This window comes from Dama dama, chromosome 26, assembly GCF_033118175.1.
Source record: "Dama dama isolate Ldn47 chromosome 26, ASM3311817v1, whole genome shotgun sequence".
Taxonomy (NCBI): Eukaryota; Metazoa; Chordata; class Mammalia; order Artiodactyla; family Cervidae; genus Dama; species Dama dama.
Genome location: NC_083706.1, coordinates 45,590,742 through 45,607,593, shown reverse-complemented (window position 1 = coordinate 45,607,593; position 16,852 = coordinate 45,590,742). Strand labels below are relative to the sequence as shown.

At 36.8% G+C, this 16,852-nt stretch overlaps 1 protein-coding gene and 1 pseudogene across 6 annotated transcripts in view; both read right to left on the bottom strand.

The window, feature by feature from the left end:
• Window positions 1–16,852, bottom strand: part of SCAF8 (SR-related CTD associated factor 8) — a 210,148-nt gene that overhangs the window by 125,420 nt on the left and 67,876 nt on the right. For all 6 annotated transcript variants that reach the window (XR_009690682.1, XR_009690683.1, XR_009690684.1 and 3 more), the window contains 8 exons: window positions 16,195–16,388; window positions 13,982–14,082; window positions 11,427–11,540; window positions 10,363–10,519; window positions 8,342–8,475; window positions 6,416–6,560; window positions 4,367–4,435; window positions 994–1,212 (listed from right to left, as the gene is read on the bottom strand). Coding sequence is in view for 3 of the 6 variants with exons in the window: in XM_061130258.1 (XP_060986241.1) it covers window positions 994–1,212; window positions 4,367–4,435; window positions 6,416–6,560; window positions 8,342–8,475; window positions 10,363–10,519; window positions 11,427–11,540; window positions 13,982–14,082; window positions 16,195–16,388 (1,133 nt within the window). In the remaining 3 variants the exon portion in view is untranslated. The remainder of the gene's footprint in view (window positions 1–993; window positions 1,213–4,366; window positions 4,436–6,415; window positions 6,561–8,341; window positions 8,476–10,362; window positions 10,520–11,426; window positions 11,541–13,981; window positions 14,083–16,194; window positions 16,389–16,852) is intronic.
• LOC133047368 (U6 spliceosomal RNA) lies at window positions 430–529 on the bottom strand (annotated as a pseudogene).

The following is a 16,852-nucleotide window of genomic DNA, read 5'->3' as shown; positions in this document are numbered from 1 at the left end:
TTATACCGATTCTCCAGCTTTATTTTTTTTTTTAAGTTTCTTTTTTTTTCCCATTTATTTTTATTAGTTGGAGGCTAATTAGTTTACAATATTGTAGTGGTTTTTGCCATACATTGACATGAATCAGCCATGGATTTACATGTGTTCCCCATTCCTATCCCCCCCTCCCGCCTCCCTCTCCATCCCATCCCTCTGGGTCTTCCCAGTGCACCAGGCCTGAGCACTTGTCTCATGCATCCAGCCTGGGCTGGTGATCTGTTTCACCCTTGATAATATACAGGTTTCGATGCTGTTCTCTCTAAACATCCCACCCTCGCCTTCTCCCACAGAGTCCAAAAGTCTGTTCTGTACATCTGTGTCTCTTTTTCTGTTTTGCATATAGGGTTATCGTTACCATCTTTCTAAATTCCATATATATGCGTTAGTATAAAAAATATGGAATGCTTCACAAATTTGCGTGTCATCCTTGCGCAGGGACCATGCTAATCTTCTTCTCTGTATCGTTCCAGAGTGCTGCCAAAGCGAGTACTCTCCAGCTTTATTTAACAAAAGCATTTCTAACAGTAGTGTCATTAAAAAAAAAAAAAAAAAAAGACTTGCCGCTTTCAAACAACACACTTATCTTCTAGACCTAGCTGATTATCTGGTAGAAGCTATACCTTATATGAGTTTGTTTTAATCGTTCTGTAGGTATACATATTTTGTGCAATCTTATTTTGATAACAACACATTAAAAAAGTCCCAATAGGCCAAAAAAAAAGGAGAAGTCTTAACAAAAAAGTGTCAAAATATATACTATCCTGAATAGAATACCAAATTTGTTTTTAATAGAAATTTTAGGAGACAGTGATTTTTTTTAAGTTGCAATATCCATGCACTGAATCAGTTACATATGCATGACACCTCAGAATTAAACACCAATACAGAGAAGTAGTACTTATGATTTAACTATGTCTTTCTGGGAATTTCTTTTTACTTTTACTTTTTTTTTACCTGATCTGGTGCTTTCTGCAGAAGAAATCTGGTGATCAATAAGATGAGGTACTTTTTCTTCAGGCTCTGCTTGTTTCGTTGGAGGATTAAAAACATTTCCAGCTGGCAGAGTGGCAGTAGCAAGACTGCTGGCAACAGAACCACCTGGTAAAACAAGGCTCCCAAATCCAACATCTTTCACAGTTTCTGGAGTCATAGTTAATGGCGGCTGCACTAAAGCTGTTTAAAGAAGGAGAATATACAGTTCAGATTTAATTAGCTAATCAATTAATGTACCAAGTTAAAATATTAAGTATGGTCAACTTAAGTCTTGCTGAAGTTTTAATCACCTCCTAGCCTCTTCTCCCAATTATCTGGTGAGACATGACATATGTGAGTTCTCTTCTGGTCCCTTTATTTAATTTATGATGAAAACTAACCTCTGGGAGCCTGAGTGTTTCATTTAATGGCATCTGTATCACTGGAAAAGACCCTGATGCTGGGAAAGATTGAAGGCAGGAGGAGAAGGGGACAACAGAGGATGAGATGGTTGGATGGCATCACCGACTCAAAGGACTTGAGTTTGAGCAAGGTCTGGGAGTTGGTGATGGACAGGGGAGCCGGGCGCACTGCAGTCCATGGGGTCGCAAAGAGTTGGACATGACTAAGTGACTGAACTGAGCTGTATTACCCAGCACATTATAAATATAGTAACTGATACTCAAAATGATAAATGAGACATCAATGAAGAGGCTAAATTATACTTAGAAACCTCTTTTAAAAAAAATAGGGTAAAACAAGTTTTAGAAATATTTAGTAGAGACAAGTTTAGTAAAATAAGGACCCACACTTAAAATCATAATTTTTCAAAGATGGGGCTTCCCTCGTGGCTCAATGGTAAAGACTCCACCTGCTAACGCAGGAGACACTGGTTCAATCCCTGATCCAGGAAGATCCCACATGCCACGGAGCAACGAAGCCCATACACCACAACCACTGAGCCTGCGTTCTGCAATGAGAGATGCCACTGCAGTGAGCAGCCCACCTACCGCAACTAGAGGAAAGCTCACTCAGCAATGAAGACCCAGCACAGCCAAAAGTGAATCAATAAAAACAAAACCTAGTAATTTTTCAAGGATGTCAGTATGCGACTGACTAAACGTACAGAAAAGATTGGTGTAAATACAGAGACCAACAAGTGAGAGTGAAAACCTGCCCAATTCTCTAGAAATTCTAAGTACTACGGTCTTCTACATTCACTACTTTTTGTCAAATGAGGTTAGAAACTCATCAGATTCTAATCTACAAATAATCTACAAATAAAAAGGTACAAAGATTTCATTTTAAAGAATGGGTAGAAATGTCCTATCTCTATGTCACTTATATGTTAAAAACTAAGCTAGAGGAATATTAAAACCACAATTGAACAATTAGAAATTCTAGTCAAATTTATGTCACAACACTATTCAATCATGTACTCTGGGATTCTAAACAGTGTTTTAGCCTCACATTTAACTCCAGACTACCTAGACAAACCGTTAACATAGAAAAAAGCTGTACAACAGGGATAAAATGACCTGAGATCCCATATGGGAATTGTGAGAATTAAATAAAACAGTGTGGACAATCAGGTGAGTATCTGGCACACAATGGTATTTCTCTTTTTCCTTTAACTGATCCCAGATTTTCCAAAATAATTAAAATAAGGAGAAATGAAATTGGGAGATGGGCTCTAAGTAAGTAGGATAAGTCTCTGTGAACAGTGAATTCAGAAATGGCTTCTGAACATTTTTCTGATTTTCAGAAAAAATGAACAGTTCTTCCTAATTAACCAACAGTAACATAAAAAGGATCCTCATGTTGTCTAACAGCACCAGAAGAAGGAGTTTAAAAATATAAGAAAAATGAGTTAACAGTATCAAAAGGTAGGCTCTGTATCATATATACTCTCTTTACAATAAAGTCCTTTGGTCCAATATTATGCCAAAAAGCTAAGAAGCTCTCAAAAACTGGTAACAGTCATCCCAAAAGGATAGAGCAGTAACATGAAAGGTCTCTGTACAAAGATGAACTGAACTTCAAAAAGAAAAGTGAATTTAACTACTTGAAAGCATAAACCCATTAATCCATGTACATTACTAAAAATGAAGGGGAAAAACATAGAGGGAAGGGAGTAGAGAAGAAATAAGAGAAATTCTTCCCTACCTTCAGCCACTGGGTATCACGGATAACAGAACCCATTACTCTGAAAGATGGCACTTGCAGTAAAGAATTTATCATCTACCCTGGGTCTCCTGTCCTTCAGGTAATGAAATATAATTTACAGAACAAATTCTTGCTAAGAAATGTGGAAGGGATCATAAAATTTGGAAGATCACTTTGCAACTAATAAAAGGTAGATTCTGGCAATAATAATCAAAGGATGAAAGCATCAGACGACAATGTGAAAGGCGACTTTTAATGACCAGGTTCCACCATCTGAATGCTCTGACCCATTCTGACATCATTAAAAGTGACCAAGAAGGCACTGCATGGCTCTTGATGTGAAGTAGTATCAAGGCCACAGAACCCCACTTGGTAAGTTTTCTTACCAAAAAAGTTGAAGCATGTTCTAAACAAGCCTATGGTGCCAAAAACTTATCTTCAGGAGGTTCAAGAAGACAGAAAAACAAATTCGATACCACAAAGAAGCAAAAAAACCCAAATCCATTATTCGGGATCCTATTAGAGAAGTGAAGGCTTCTGAGGTGCTGCTGGTGGTAAACAATCTGCCTGCCAATGTGGATATGTAAGGGATAGCGTTCGACCCCCGGGTCAGGAAGATCCCCTGAAAGAGAGTATTGCAACCCACTCCAGTGTTGTTGCCTGGAAAATCCCTTGGACAGAGGAGCCTGGTGGGCTATCAGGTCATAGGGTTGAAAAGAGTCGGACACAACTAAAGCTACTTAGCACAGATGCACATAAAGATGAACTACTTTTCAGCAAGTCAAAGACATGAAGGATTTTTTAAAAGGGGAATGTGGGTGGAGCTGCTCCAGATTAAGACATTTTATACATAAAACAAGACAAAAAACCAAAGACACGAGAATTTTGATTAAAATAAAACAATTATAAAAAAAATTTGATACAATAGAGCAAATCTGAATATGGACTGTCATGCAATACTGTTGATTTGTCAGAAATCATTTAACCCAAAAAACAAAAAAAATGCATTTGTCTGAAAACCTTCAGAACAAAAAAATTAACAATAATTCACAAGAATGAGAATCAATGTCAATGTATGACAAAACCCACTGCAATGTTGTGAAGTAATTAGCCTCCAACTAACAAAAATAAATGAAAAAAAAAAAAAAGAACGAGAATCAACACATAATTTTTAAAGTAGAAAACTCACATGTTGGTACTACTGGCGGGATAGTAGGTGGTGGTACAACAGGGGGTGGAACTGGAGGAGGCATGAAACCTGCATGGGGAAAAAAAAGACCAAAAATAAAATAACACAAAAAAAGTTACTTTATTTTAAATCAAAGATTTCAACAGCTATAAATAAAATTCTACATTCATTATATAATCATTACTACAACCTCGTATTTATGAATATATATTCCATTTAAGTAATTATTTTTATATACACAACCTTATTTGACACTAGTAGGCTAAAAAGTAAAAGCACGGGGATCCCTGTCATGAGTATACACTATTTGTTTACTCATTCGTCTAAATCCTGTGGCACGCTCTGTGACACTGCAAAATCAAACATTAATTCAAGCTAGGCAGCCTGTTTCTATGTTAGCTTGATGACTGCATGGGGGGGAGTTAAGCATTGTATTTCAAGCTGCTGGTAATATTATATGCAATAATGTCACCTGTAAAATGTGCTACTGTATTTCTCTGATATATATATATATATATGCTGTTTATCCACTAGACCAGAATATTTGCATTAATTTTGTGTGTTACTATAGTTTGTTTTGAGCACTGAAACAAACCTTAATAAAAATAAATAAATAAAATAGATTTACTACTGGCAGTTTCATGATTTTAAATATCACATGATGCAACTAAAAACCTGCTTCTGTGTATTTTTAAAATACAGAGCTACCATTAAATTCCATTAGAAAAAGTGGCTAAAAATAATGGGGAAAAAAATATGATTTTCAACAAATGAATGCAAACGTGTATGGTGTTTGAAATACCATGTATTTCTTGAGAAAAGAAATCGTCTGAGAAATATCTTCTGAGAAAAGTTTAATTTTCAATGACAAATACAGAAGATATTTTATGAGTAATTCTCTAATATTTAAAATATAAAAAGGTACAGTTCTTACTAAAATCTTCATCTTCAAATTACATATTAAACTATAATTTAAAAATTTTATGTTACATGACAAATTACAACAGACAGTGAGTTTAATTTTTGGTTTTGTTTTCAGTTTTTAGGAACTGTATTCAACAATGGCTAAGGATTTAAATTACAGAAATCAATTCAGTCATTCTTTTCATAATATACAAATAATTTATAAAGTTCAAAGAAACAGAAACAATTTTGAAAAACAACATGTATCATTTGATCCCTTATGCTTCCAAACCTCCCATGATCTAATAATAAAAAGCTCTAAGCTCTATCTCTTACATATAAGCAATTAATTATATTTAATTGATATGTGTTAAGTAATCCATAGTTTTTACATGGAAACAATGATTTAAGGACCTTTTTGTTTACTAATAATTAACTAGGTCCAAAGAATTACTACAAATTCAATTAGCACTTTAAGATATACTTTAATTTCTAATGTCAAACTGGAAATCTAATAATTTTTAGGATTGCTAATCTACATATTATTAGATCCAGAGTGGCTCAGATGGTAAAGAATCTGCCTGCAATGCAGGAGACCTGGGTTCAATCTCTGGGTAGGAAAGATCCCCTGGAGAAGGGAATGGCAACCCACTCCAATGTTCTTGCCTGGAGAATTCCATGGACAGAGGAGCCTGGTGGGCTAGAATCCATGGGGTCGCAGTTGCCCAACATTGAGCAACTAACACTCTCACTTTTTTCAATCTATATATTTGATGCATCCTTTCTGATAAATGGGTGATAACTATAGACTTCTATATAAAAGATATAGACTATAGACTTCTATATATTTCAATGATTTTAAAAGATTCATTTCTTTTCTCTGCCAAATGCTTCTTAAAAGTGTGGTCTGTGAACAACAAGCACCAGCTGGGAACTTGTTAGAAGTGCAACTGTCCTGCCCCACTTCAGCTCCACTGATTCAGAAGGTGGCTGGGCCCAGTGATCTGTGCTTCAACACGCCCTACAGGTGATTTGGATGTAAGCTCTGGTTTGAGAATCACTGCTCTTACAGCATTCAAACTTCGAAAGAGAACAATTTAAATGACAGAATTCTAAACAGAGTTCAAATACAAGATGAATTCTTACCAGGCGGTGGCTGTGAAGGGTTGAAACTTGCTCGGAGAAAAGGAGGCGGAGGAATTGGGCTGAAGCCGGGAGGAGGAACTGGCATTGACACAGGAAACGCTGGTGGCACTAAATTAACCGCAGGCACTGCTGGAGCTACTGGAATCTGGGGATAGAGAATAAAAAAGTCCAGGCACCATGTTATCCATCTGCAACGATTACATCTTAGGACAACCAAAGGTAAAGGATTTCTGTTTCACAGAAACGTAATGAACATCATCATATTAAGTTGCTATATTTTTTTCCTTTCTGTATTCTTACAAGTGAACCTACCTGAAGTAGAAGACAGCATTTTTCAACAGAGTGTATGTGGAGATTGTGAAATCTACCTTATACTGAATGCAAAAATATGGGCACCTCCTTCAACAGTGAATATCATGCTCAATCTTAAACTGCCATCTCTCACTAAGTTTGTAACACCTAACTATGTTATGCAATCTAATCACCATTAGGAAGCATCTCACTCACTACCAGCTTTAAAATGGCTGCAATTTCTCATTAACTTGCTTTCTACTCCTAACCATAAATTCTTTTACTCATAACAGATACAATTCCCAAATATTTACCTGCATTTTGGTATGGCTGGCTGTACTTCTCTCCTGAAGAAAAGTGAAAGTCTCTCAGTCATGTCTGACCCTTTGTGACCCCATGGACTATATAGTCCATGGAATTCTCTAGGCCAGAATACCGGAGTGGGTAGCCATTCCCTTCGCCAAGGGATCATCCCAACCCAGGGATCAAACCCAGGTCTCCCACATTGCAAGTGGATTCTTTACCAGCTGAGCCAGCAGGGAAGCCCACCTCTCTCCTGAAGTTCACATTACATTAATGGTTTATTCAACACCTCAATTTTGCTGTCCAGAAAGACTGTTCAGACTTTCACATGCACAAAACTGAACTCCCTCTGTCCTTCCCAAAACCACACTTCCACAGTCTCGCATTCTCTGGCAATGGTAACTCCATCTTCCCAATTTCTCAGACCAAAAACCCTGCCCCTGTTTTTCTCACAACTCAAATCCAATCCCGTGCACTGGTCACACCATGACAATACACCTAGTTCCGTCCGTTTCTTGTTGACTTCACTGCCATCGGTCTCATCTGAGCCCCCATCATCTTTCGTCTGAATTGCCCCAACTGTCTTTTAACTTGTCTCTGCTTTTATCAGTGCTCACTATTCTATTCTCAAAGCATTTGCCAGTGCAATCCTTTAAAGCCTGATGGAGTCACTTCTTTCTTCAAAATAGTAGGTCCCCCATCTAAGAGTGAAACCAAAGTCCTCCAAGAAGTCTCACTTTCACTAGGCTGACTCTCACTCACTACTCTTGCTCACTTGTTTTTCCTGGAACACACCCATAATGCCCCCAGCTGTGGCCTCTGCACTGGTTGTTCCCTCTGCCTCCAAAGCTTTCTTGAGATAGCCACATGATTAACTGCTTCAGCAACTTTAAGTGGTGCTCAAATGTCACTCTCAATAAAGTCTACCCTATTTTAAATTTTAAACTCCTACCGAGGCACTCCTGACATCATAGTTTTATACTACCTTCTCCCTTGCACAGTGTCTTATAAACTTACTAATTTCCTAGTTTCTGCCTCGTAATGAGAACAAATGCTCCAGAAGGGCAGGGATTTATGTGTGTTTTCTTTCCCTGAGGTATCCCCTATCCCAGGTGACTAGAACAGTGAATGTCACAGAGCAGGCACTCGATAAATTTGTTCAGTAAAGAAACATTTAAAAATAAATTACACCTTACAAAATGGAAATTTTCAAGATACTTATATTTAATGTTAATCTACTTTGGACAATTTCTCCCAAGTTTTATAAAACAAAACGATGAGTGAAAACAGAAATGCAGGGCACCGCACCGCGCAGTGAGCCCCAGCACTGACCTGTAACACAGCGACGGGCGGGGGGAACACCTCCGCCTGGGTGGTGACCACTGTCTCCTTCTCGGCTGGAGGCGGGCTCTGACTTGTCTGCGCCGGCTCTTTAACAGGCTCTGAGCTCTTCACCGTTTCCCACTCTAAACAAAACATTTGACATTGATTTCCTCTGAACGGATGCAATTTTTCATTTTCTATTACTATGAACACATTTACTCCAGGTCCGAATGGTCCTTCCTGTGCCACGGCTCATCTTCCAGAAGCATCCACAACTCTAGGTGGTGTGGACAAACTCTGTTTGGTTCTGCTGAGATAAATCCGATTAGGATACTAAGGAGTTCAAAACAACATGAAATGAGGCACAAATCAAAGATGCTAAAATATTCAGTCTAGAGAAAACACATAAAAGGGACATAAGAGACATATCTCCAAGGCTGCCCGATATAAGAGGAACCAACCTTATTCTATATTTTGTCACAAGGTACAAGGGAAGCCCAACAAGGAAAACATTAACCCAATATAGAAAAATCTTCCTGAAAATACTGGAAAATGCAAAAGCAGAACAAAGAAGCTCCAAAGGGTCCGCTAAAGGTTCTTCATCTCCCTTAGAGTACACCCATCAAAGTCATCAAAATGACTAGTAAGACTTTCCATGACCTTGCTGCTCTGTCCTCTCTGACTGCATCTCCTACTACTCACTTCTCTCTATACTCAAGCCATTCTGCTTTTGTGACCATTTAATAGACTTTGCATTTGCTGTTCTCTCTGTACGAACCACTCTTTCCCAGAAAGCTGCACATCTCACCCCTCTGAAAAATCACCTGCTCCACTAGACCCTCTTCAACCACTTAAAACTGCAAAAGCACCAAAGTCATGCTGCCTATCCCCTTGCTCTGTTTTTTCTTAGGGCTTACCAACAGCGAAATAAACTATTAAGTTTATTTACTTTGTTTATTATCCATTTTTTTCCCCACTAGAACATGGGTTGGCAAACACTTCTTACTCTAAGTATTCTACACAGTGCGGGCCATGTGTTCTCCATCACAATGACTCAACTATTGTTGAATTTGAAAAGTCATAATCAAAAGGCAAACACAACTGACCATGGCTATGTTTCAATAAACCTTCATTTACAGAACAGGCAGCCAGTAAGATTTGGCCCATGGACTGCTGTCCATCGCTGTACTGCAGTCTGCACTCTGAGAGGAAGGATTTTTGTCTATCTCACTGCTATAATCACAGTTCCTAAAATTATGCCTGGCACACAGCAGGAACTGAAATATGCTTTGAATGAATAAATGTTCTGGAAGAACAGCCATCCAAGTGAGAGAGAAGGAAATGGCAAGAATACAACAACTGAAAAAAAGTGTTTGAAAACATGTGCACTGGCCAGAGAATAAAACACTACTCTGAAAATTAAGCTAACTTTAGTAAAAGAGCTAAGATGTCAAGAAATGAGGTATACCATATTTCAATTCTTTCCCAAGTATCCATTATCCTGTGAATTTTTAAAAATAAAAAAGACAAATTTTTAAAAAGAACAGGTCAGATTATCACTTGGTTATAAGCTTTCTAGAGCTCCATGAATCTCAGCTATAGCTCTCTAAACCAAGATTCTATTCCTGCCATTCTCAACACAGATACAAATCAAAATATTATAATCTAGGAAGTTTTTTAAAGAAACACCATCCTAAATCCCCAGTTCTCATTTAAACTCAAGTAAATAAAATAATTAGCCTAAAGATGCCTCCATATTCACAACTCTCTCAAAGACTGAAGCTTTAGAAAAAGGCATATATAAGAAATGCTACATTTAGAGTTGTAGAACACTACACTCTGACACTTATGAATAGATCCCAGTAAGCATATACATTGAACAGAGTAATGGCTCATTTTTTTCCCCTCTTCTGTACAAGGGGGGAAAAATCCAGGAAATAACACAATTCACCCCATCACGCAAAATGTTTAGCAGTTACAACCCTTTCAGCATACTTTTTAAATAATAAAGCTCCCTGTAGGGTTCTTACCAGTATTTACAGTTTCCTGATCAATCATGCCTCCTTCTGCAAAACCTTCCAAGTCATCCACTTTAACTTTTTCCCACGGTATATACGTAACTCCAAGATCCACATCCCAGAATTGTTTGTATTCTGTTTTTACACCTTTGTTTAAAGCCCAAGCAATCTATGAGAAGAAAAAAAATTTTCATTTATACTGTTTTTTAAAAAAAAGGTAAAACATACAAAATTATACGCTAACAATGTAAATACAAACAAAATTAGTTTCAAAAATCAGCTGGACAAAAATCACTGCTGGAATAACAATAATCAAGGAATTTTTTTCCATGTATTTTCTGATTTTCTTTGTAAAATGAAACCTGCATTAGACAGTGATGGTGTCTGTAGTATGGGGTTTATTTCCACTTCTTAGTATGACCTTAAAACAATACATTCCTAAAAATAATCCAAACCTACTTTTCACCATAAAAACCTCAACTTAATTAGATATAATTATTTAGATAAAATCTTATAATTAAGCAACTAGGTATTTAGATAATTAGCTAAACAAAATCTTGGTAATCCATGAAAGAAGAGGCCAGTGACACTTCAGCTTACATAGAGAAACTCTATGGCATAAAAGGACAAAGCATGGGTGTATTAACTCCTTTGAAAGTAATTTTAAATTTATTAATTCAGTTACAGAAATTGATAAATTATCTTCAAAACAGCAGAAAAAAAATGTGAATTACAAGATGTTAAAAAGGAGACATCAAATAGTATAATTATGGGGTAGGATTAGGAAGCACTGGGAAGAAATGAAAGAAAGACAAGCCTGAGAAAGTTCTGCTCATAAAATGGTGTCCTGGTTGACTAAAGAGTACTGTGCAAAAAAAATTCTTTTATTCAAAGAGCTGCTTGAATAAGGTTTTGTTTGGTTATTGTTTAACCTCGAGCTAATTCTATATTTTAATAATACTGAAATAATAAATTTCTGCCAAAGTTTAGCCATAACGCTAAAAAAGGCTTCAATACAGGAAACAGAATTCTAACGATCCAATAAAACAAGAGCACCATGTGTCCCCCAATCTCACCTTAATGACCTTGGATCCAATTTTATAAGACCCGGAACTAAGTTTCTGAAGAGCTCGAAATGCATCTTGTCGATGAACCATGCAGACATAAGCACAGCCTCTGGGAGGAATCATCTGTTAAAAATTTTTTTTTCTTTAGAAACGGTATAAAGGAGGGCAAGTCATTTCTGGAATTTTATGGTTTTAATAGAACAGAACACTGATTCCTGATAATACTGAATCATTTTCCCCCTTTTTTCCTCTGGCTATTTATTGGTACAATTCATATACAATTACTTAAAAAAAAAAGTTCAGAAGCTAGCTGGCACTCATTCTAAGCCTGATATACGTGAAATCTAGAATATTACATGTCAATCAAAGTTTCACTACACAATGATGAACTATTAAAACAAAATAATTTGTAAAGACATGTATATAATACCACCAGATAAATGGAAAGTAATACTGGATGGCCAACATATTTGAAGCATGTAATTTATTTACAGTAGTATTTATAATTTTCCAAATGTTATGTTGGGTACTGTGAGGATTTTTGTTTGGCCAAAGTATATTTATCCTTAATATAAAGTCCAACATCTACAACAAATAATAAAACAAAAGCTTTTCAATTTTATAAAACTTAACTTTGCCCAACTACTTCCAGACAAAGGTTTTAATATGAATAGGAAGATAGCCTCAGCATAATGATCTCGATTTTTGTAGCATTTAACTCCTCTATAAACTACCAAATCATAAAATTATCTTTAATGTATTAATTCAGAAAAATGCATGGAGTATTTCACTTTATGAAGAACTTAAAAGGTGTTCTACCACTTTATTAGTAGTCATTACATAAGCTCTAGCTGTGAAAATAACCTTTCCCTCAGTCCTGCTAATATTTCAAGCTATCAACTCTTAATTCCAAACTTCTCAAGAGAAGCTTACCTAACCCCTTACACAATTCATCTTTCGCAATGTAGATCCAACCCCTCCCCAAACCACCAAAAATATTTCTTCAAGCTAATGACCTACTAAATTCTAAATCTAATGGACTCTTCTCAGTCTTCAAATTCCCCCCAAACTGAAAGGTTTATTAAGTCTTCCATCAATTTTTCAAATCCTGGATTTTATCACTAGTCATTTAGTACACTTCACTTCACAAAATAACTTAATGCCTATTACTTGTAAATAATACACTATTATAAGGTAAGACAGAAGAAGAGGGAGACAAACTGATGTCCAAATGACTGTGGTACAAGAAAGACTAGACATGTCATATGCAATGTGAAATACAAAACGCTACTTGGATTCAGGATCTGTTCGGAGCAATGATTCCTGGTTTTGCATCAAATTCACCTGTGTAATTATGGTACTTTGATAAGAATCCAAAGATACTGATCATGGGCATCCATGTTTTTTCAACTGTCAGCCCATGTCTGATATGCAGCTAGAGCTGAGAACCACTAGTTGAAACGTAGTGCAAAATCAGAAAAAAATTTCAGAGGTTACATGATTACACACTCTGAAAGATTACTTAAGTTCTGACAGGTTGAAATTTAAAAAGACAAAAAGAGAAGCCTTCAAACCTTTTATGGTATCAAAAGAGGAATCTGAAATACCTAAGTTGAAACACTCAACCAATTATTTATTAACGAATCAGTTATTTACTATCCATGTAACTCAGTGAAATCATTTAGGTTCCTCTCTGGCAAAGTAACAATATATAAATTACTTATTAACCAGCTTCCTGTGAGGCTCCAATGAGGGCACACCCCATTTAAAGTAAAATACAAAATGGTCAAATTCAATTTAAACAAACACTGCTGTTATTAATACCAAAGAGTCAAATTTGGCCATATAAGGAATGTTGAGACTGTAAGGACTCTAAGACTAGAAAGGAAAAACCAGTCAATTTCCTGGTAAATAGTGATGAAATATATCCAAAAGTCATTAAAGTATAGTAACAGTGAATAAAATCAGGGTTAAAGTCTCCTCAAACAAATGACTACAAAACATTTCATGGCTTAGTTTTAGCTCCAAGGAGAAACATTAGCCCTTCAGGAAGAAGAAAACATTGAAAGAAGGGGGCTGGGTGCACAGAAAGAATCACAGAGGAGTCAGGGAACTGTGCTCAGGTCGCATGGGCTTTCTTGCCCCGGAGTTTGCTGAGAGGGCGAGGTGGGCAAGGGGAGGAAGGAGACTGAGACCTCCCGTTCAGCTGTGTCTCCACCATCACCGACATGCTCAGGTGCAAATAATGACAACTCTAACTCAGTTTCTCCATTTTCATTAAAAAAGGGAAAAAAAGAATTAAACCAGATCATACATATGGTTCCTGATGACTCATTTGATGTTTTTAGTACTACCACACTGCAGTAAGGCCCCTAAAAATATTCTGTAAGAATTCCATTAAAAAAAGAAAAATTAATTAAGGAGATAGCAGGAGAACAAACACAAAAATGATCAGAGCCAAATAATCCTCACAAAAATGTGATTGAGGGCAGATACAAAGTGACTGAAAACTCCCTATATTTTTTCCGAAACTTACACTATCATATGTAAGAACTGAAACTTACATTAATGGACTCAATCTGTCCAAACTCTTCAAACAGGTTGGTTAGATCTTGCTGTGTCGCCTTCTTGTCCACCTGACCAACCCACAGAGTGGTACTGCATACTGCCAAGACAAAGAGACAAATGACCTAAATCACATAGGTAAGTTACTTCTTTCAAGCAGCTAACGAAAAGCACTAGTAACAGTAATAAGTTAAAATTCAAGATAGCATATTTTAAATACTTATTAACTGATATTTTTATTTGTTATGTTTAAAATCAACTAAAATGCCAGGTACCCATTCACATCTATGCCAAGACAACATCCTGGATTATCACATCTTCTCAAGCTTGACATCACACACTGGTGGATACCTGAGACACACTCTAAAAGATTCCCAGGTAAGTGGTACAGAAGATTGGAAATTGGGGTAGTTTAAAAATTCTGTAGGTGATCCTAATGTGCAACAAAGTTTCAAAATCACTTTTCACTGCAATCCTATTTGGGAACCTTTTAAGTATCTTTGTGTGCTGGAATGAACAGTTAAATCTGAAAATAGTATCTTACCCTTAAGAAAAGAATAACTATATAAAAAAAAAAAAAATACAAAAAGGAAAAGGCTGATTCAGAACTCAATTTGTTACCATGAAAGACCTAGGGATACTAAAAGCCAGAAGCCACTTCCCTTTAATAAATAAATGCTACACATGAGACACATCTGGCTTATTTTTGGCTGCACTGTTCATGCCATCAGAAATATCTCCTTTCCCTGAAAACATTTACTTTAAAAATACTTACAGCTGATATATTTGCAGAGTTTTATTATATTTGGATTTGTGTCAATGTTATTTTAAAAAAATGTCTCCAGCTTTTGGGTTACTGTTTTACTCTAAAGCTAATTCAGCCCCACATTAAAATATGACCATTGCAAGGTATTTACCAAATGTGGATTTCAATCAGGCCTCTCTACTCTGGCTGGTCAGAACATGAATGTCTTCCAGACCTATGACAGCTTTGGGACTCATTCAGTTAACAGATCCCTGGAAATTGTTCTCTCCCTGCTGTTTGTTCTGGGTCTCGTGCAGCTCACCTGTCCATTCAACCAAAGTCTCAAAGGGCAATGTATTAGTTTTCTTTTGTTACTGTAACAAGACACCACAAAATCAGTACCTTAAAACACAAAAAGGTAGTTTTCTACACCTCTGGTGATCTAAAATCAGTCAACAAGTTGCCCTCCTAGAGGCCCTCAAAGCAAATCTGTTTCCTACCTTTGCTGCCTAGCTTCTATAGGTAATCTGCATTCCTCAGCTCATGATCCCAACCCCCATGTTTAAATCAGGGTTAGGAGAGCACCAACATTCATTTACTACTGGTTCTCATAATCAGGTAAGATTCTGGAAAGACAGCCAAGGCTGGTTCAGATTGCTAAAATGTAGTAAGAAGATGCTGTCACCTTTAATTACATGCCGGATGCTTCAGCAAGGTAAGCTGTACCAGTTACCCATCTATCTCCGTGGCCGAAAGAATTTATTTGGAGATCTTCAGAAATCAGACAACCTGATCAGTGTTCAGCTCTTGGCAAAGAAGGACAATTTGCTCCATTTTATGTACCTCACCCATCTGCAACCTGTTCGTTCACCCTGAAAGTCATAACCGACTAAGCATCGTGCGGGCAAAACCCCGCACTAAGTAGGCCTTGTTTCCCTGCACTTCACACGCCTCTCAAGTCAACGCTCCTGGAGGTTTCTCCCAAAGCAAACCCCACTACCACCAAGTTCGGTCTAATCATACATTACAGATTAACTTACGTAAAGGAGGGAAAGTTTTTACAACAGAACTCTCTCTTTCAGTACTGGTCAAGTTTATAATTAGCTTTAAATTGGCATGCTTCCCATAATAATTACTCCTATAGACCCGGTGTTCAAAACTGGTTAGGACACTACATATGGAAATCATGGTGTCAGTGAAATATTATAGATACAAGGCCTATTCTACTTTGTAAATCATTAGTCAAGTCATATTTTTAAACTAGTATTAAAAAAAAAGTCAACCCTCATTGACTTCAGTATTTGAGTAGAAACCTGTTACTTTTCTTTCTCCTCTATCACATTACAAAAACCAAACCAGTTTTCAACTTCTCATTCTGAAAAATCAGGTTGAGAGATTGTGTATTAACAGCAGGTAACTATTTTCTCAATGTTACTGAAACCAAAGCTTATAAAGTACATCACTTACCACTTAATGTTTTAGATCTAATTGGAGGTAATCCCTTCTTCTGTCGCTCTTTCTCCCTCTCTCTGGCTCTCCTTTCACTTGAGTATGAACGTGATGATTTCCTTTTTCTTTCTCTAGAGCGGGAGCGTGATCGCTTTCTGTGCTTACGCTTTCGAGAACCAGATCGTGACCTAGACCTTCGTTTTCTTGGTGATCTACAAAAAAAAAAAAAAAACACACAAAAACCCTTATTTTACTAATGACAACTTAAAGTATCAAACATGCACTTAAATCTCTATACTGCTATACTGCTTAGGTCCACATTAGACACAATGTTTGTCTGCAGTGATTCTTATTGAGTCTAGGTGATACAAGGAAGAAGAGAAAGAGAGTGTAGTGAGGGTCTTACTTTCTCTTAGTGTCTAATTTACAAACAAGAGTCAAGAACAGGGATGAAAGACGGAAGAAAACAAGATTCTTTAGGTGACAAAGATATTACATTCTTAAAATTAGGAAACAGTGGTTCAATAGTAGACCACTAAACATTTCTGTTTATAGGTTTTCACCTTCTAAAATCTCATGGTACTTGACTTGACAACATAATGTGATACTGAAATACTGTTTCTTTTTTCCTGTCAAATCATATGCCACTGAACTCTATTCAAAATACTCCTGTGTT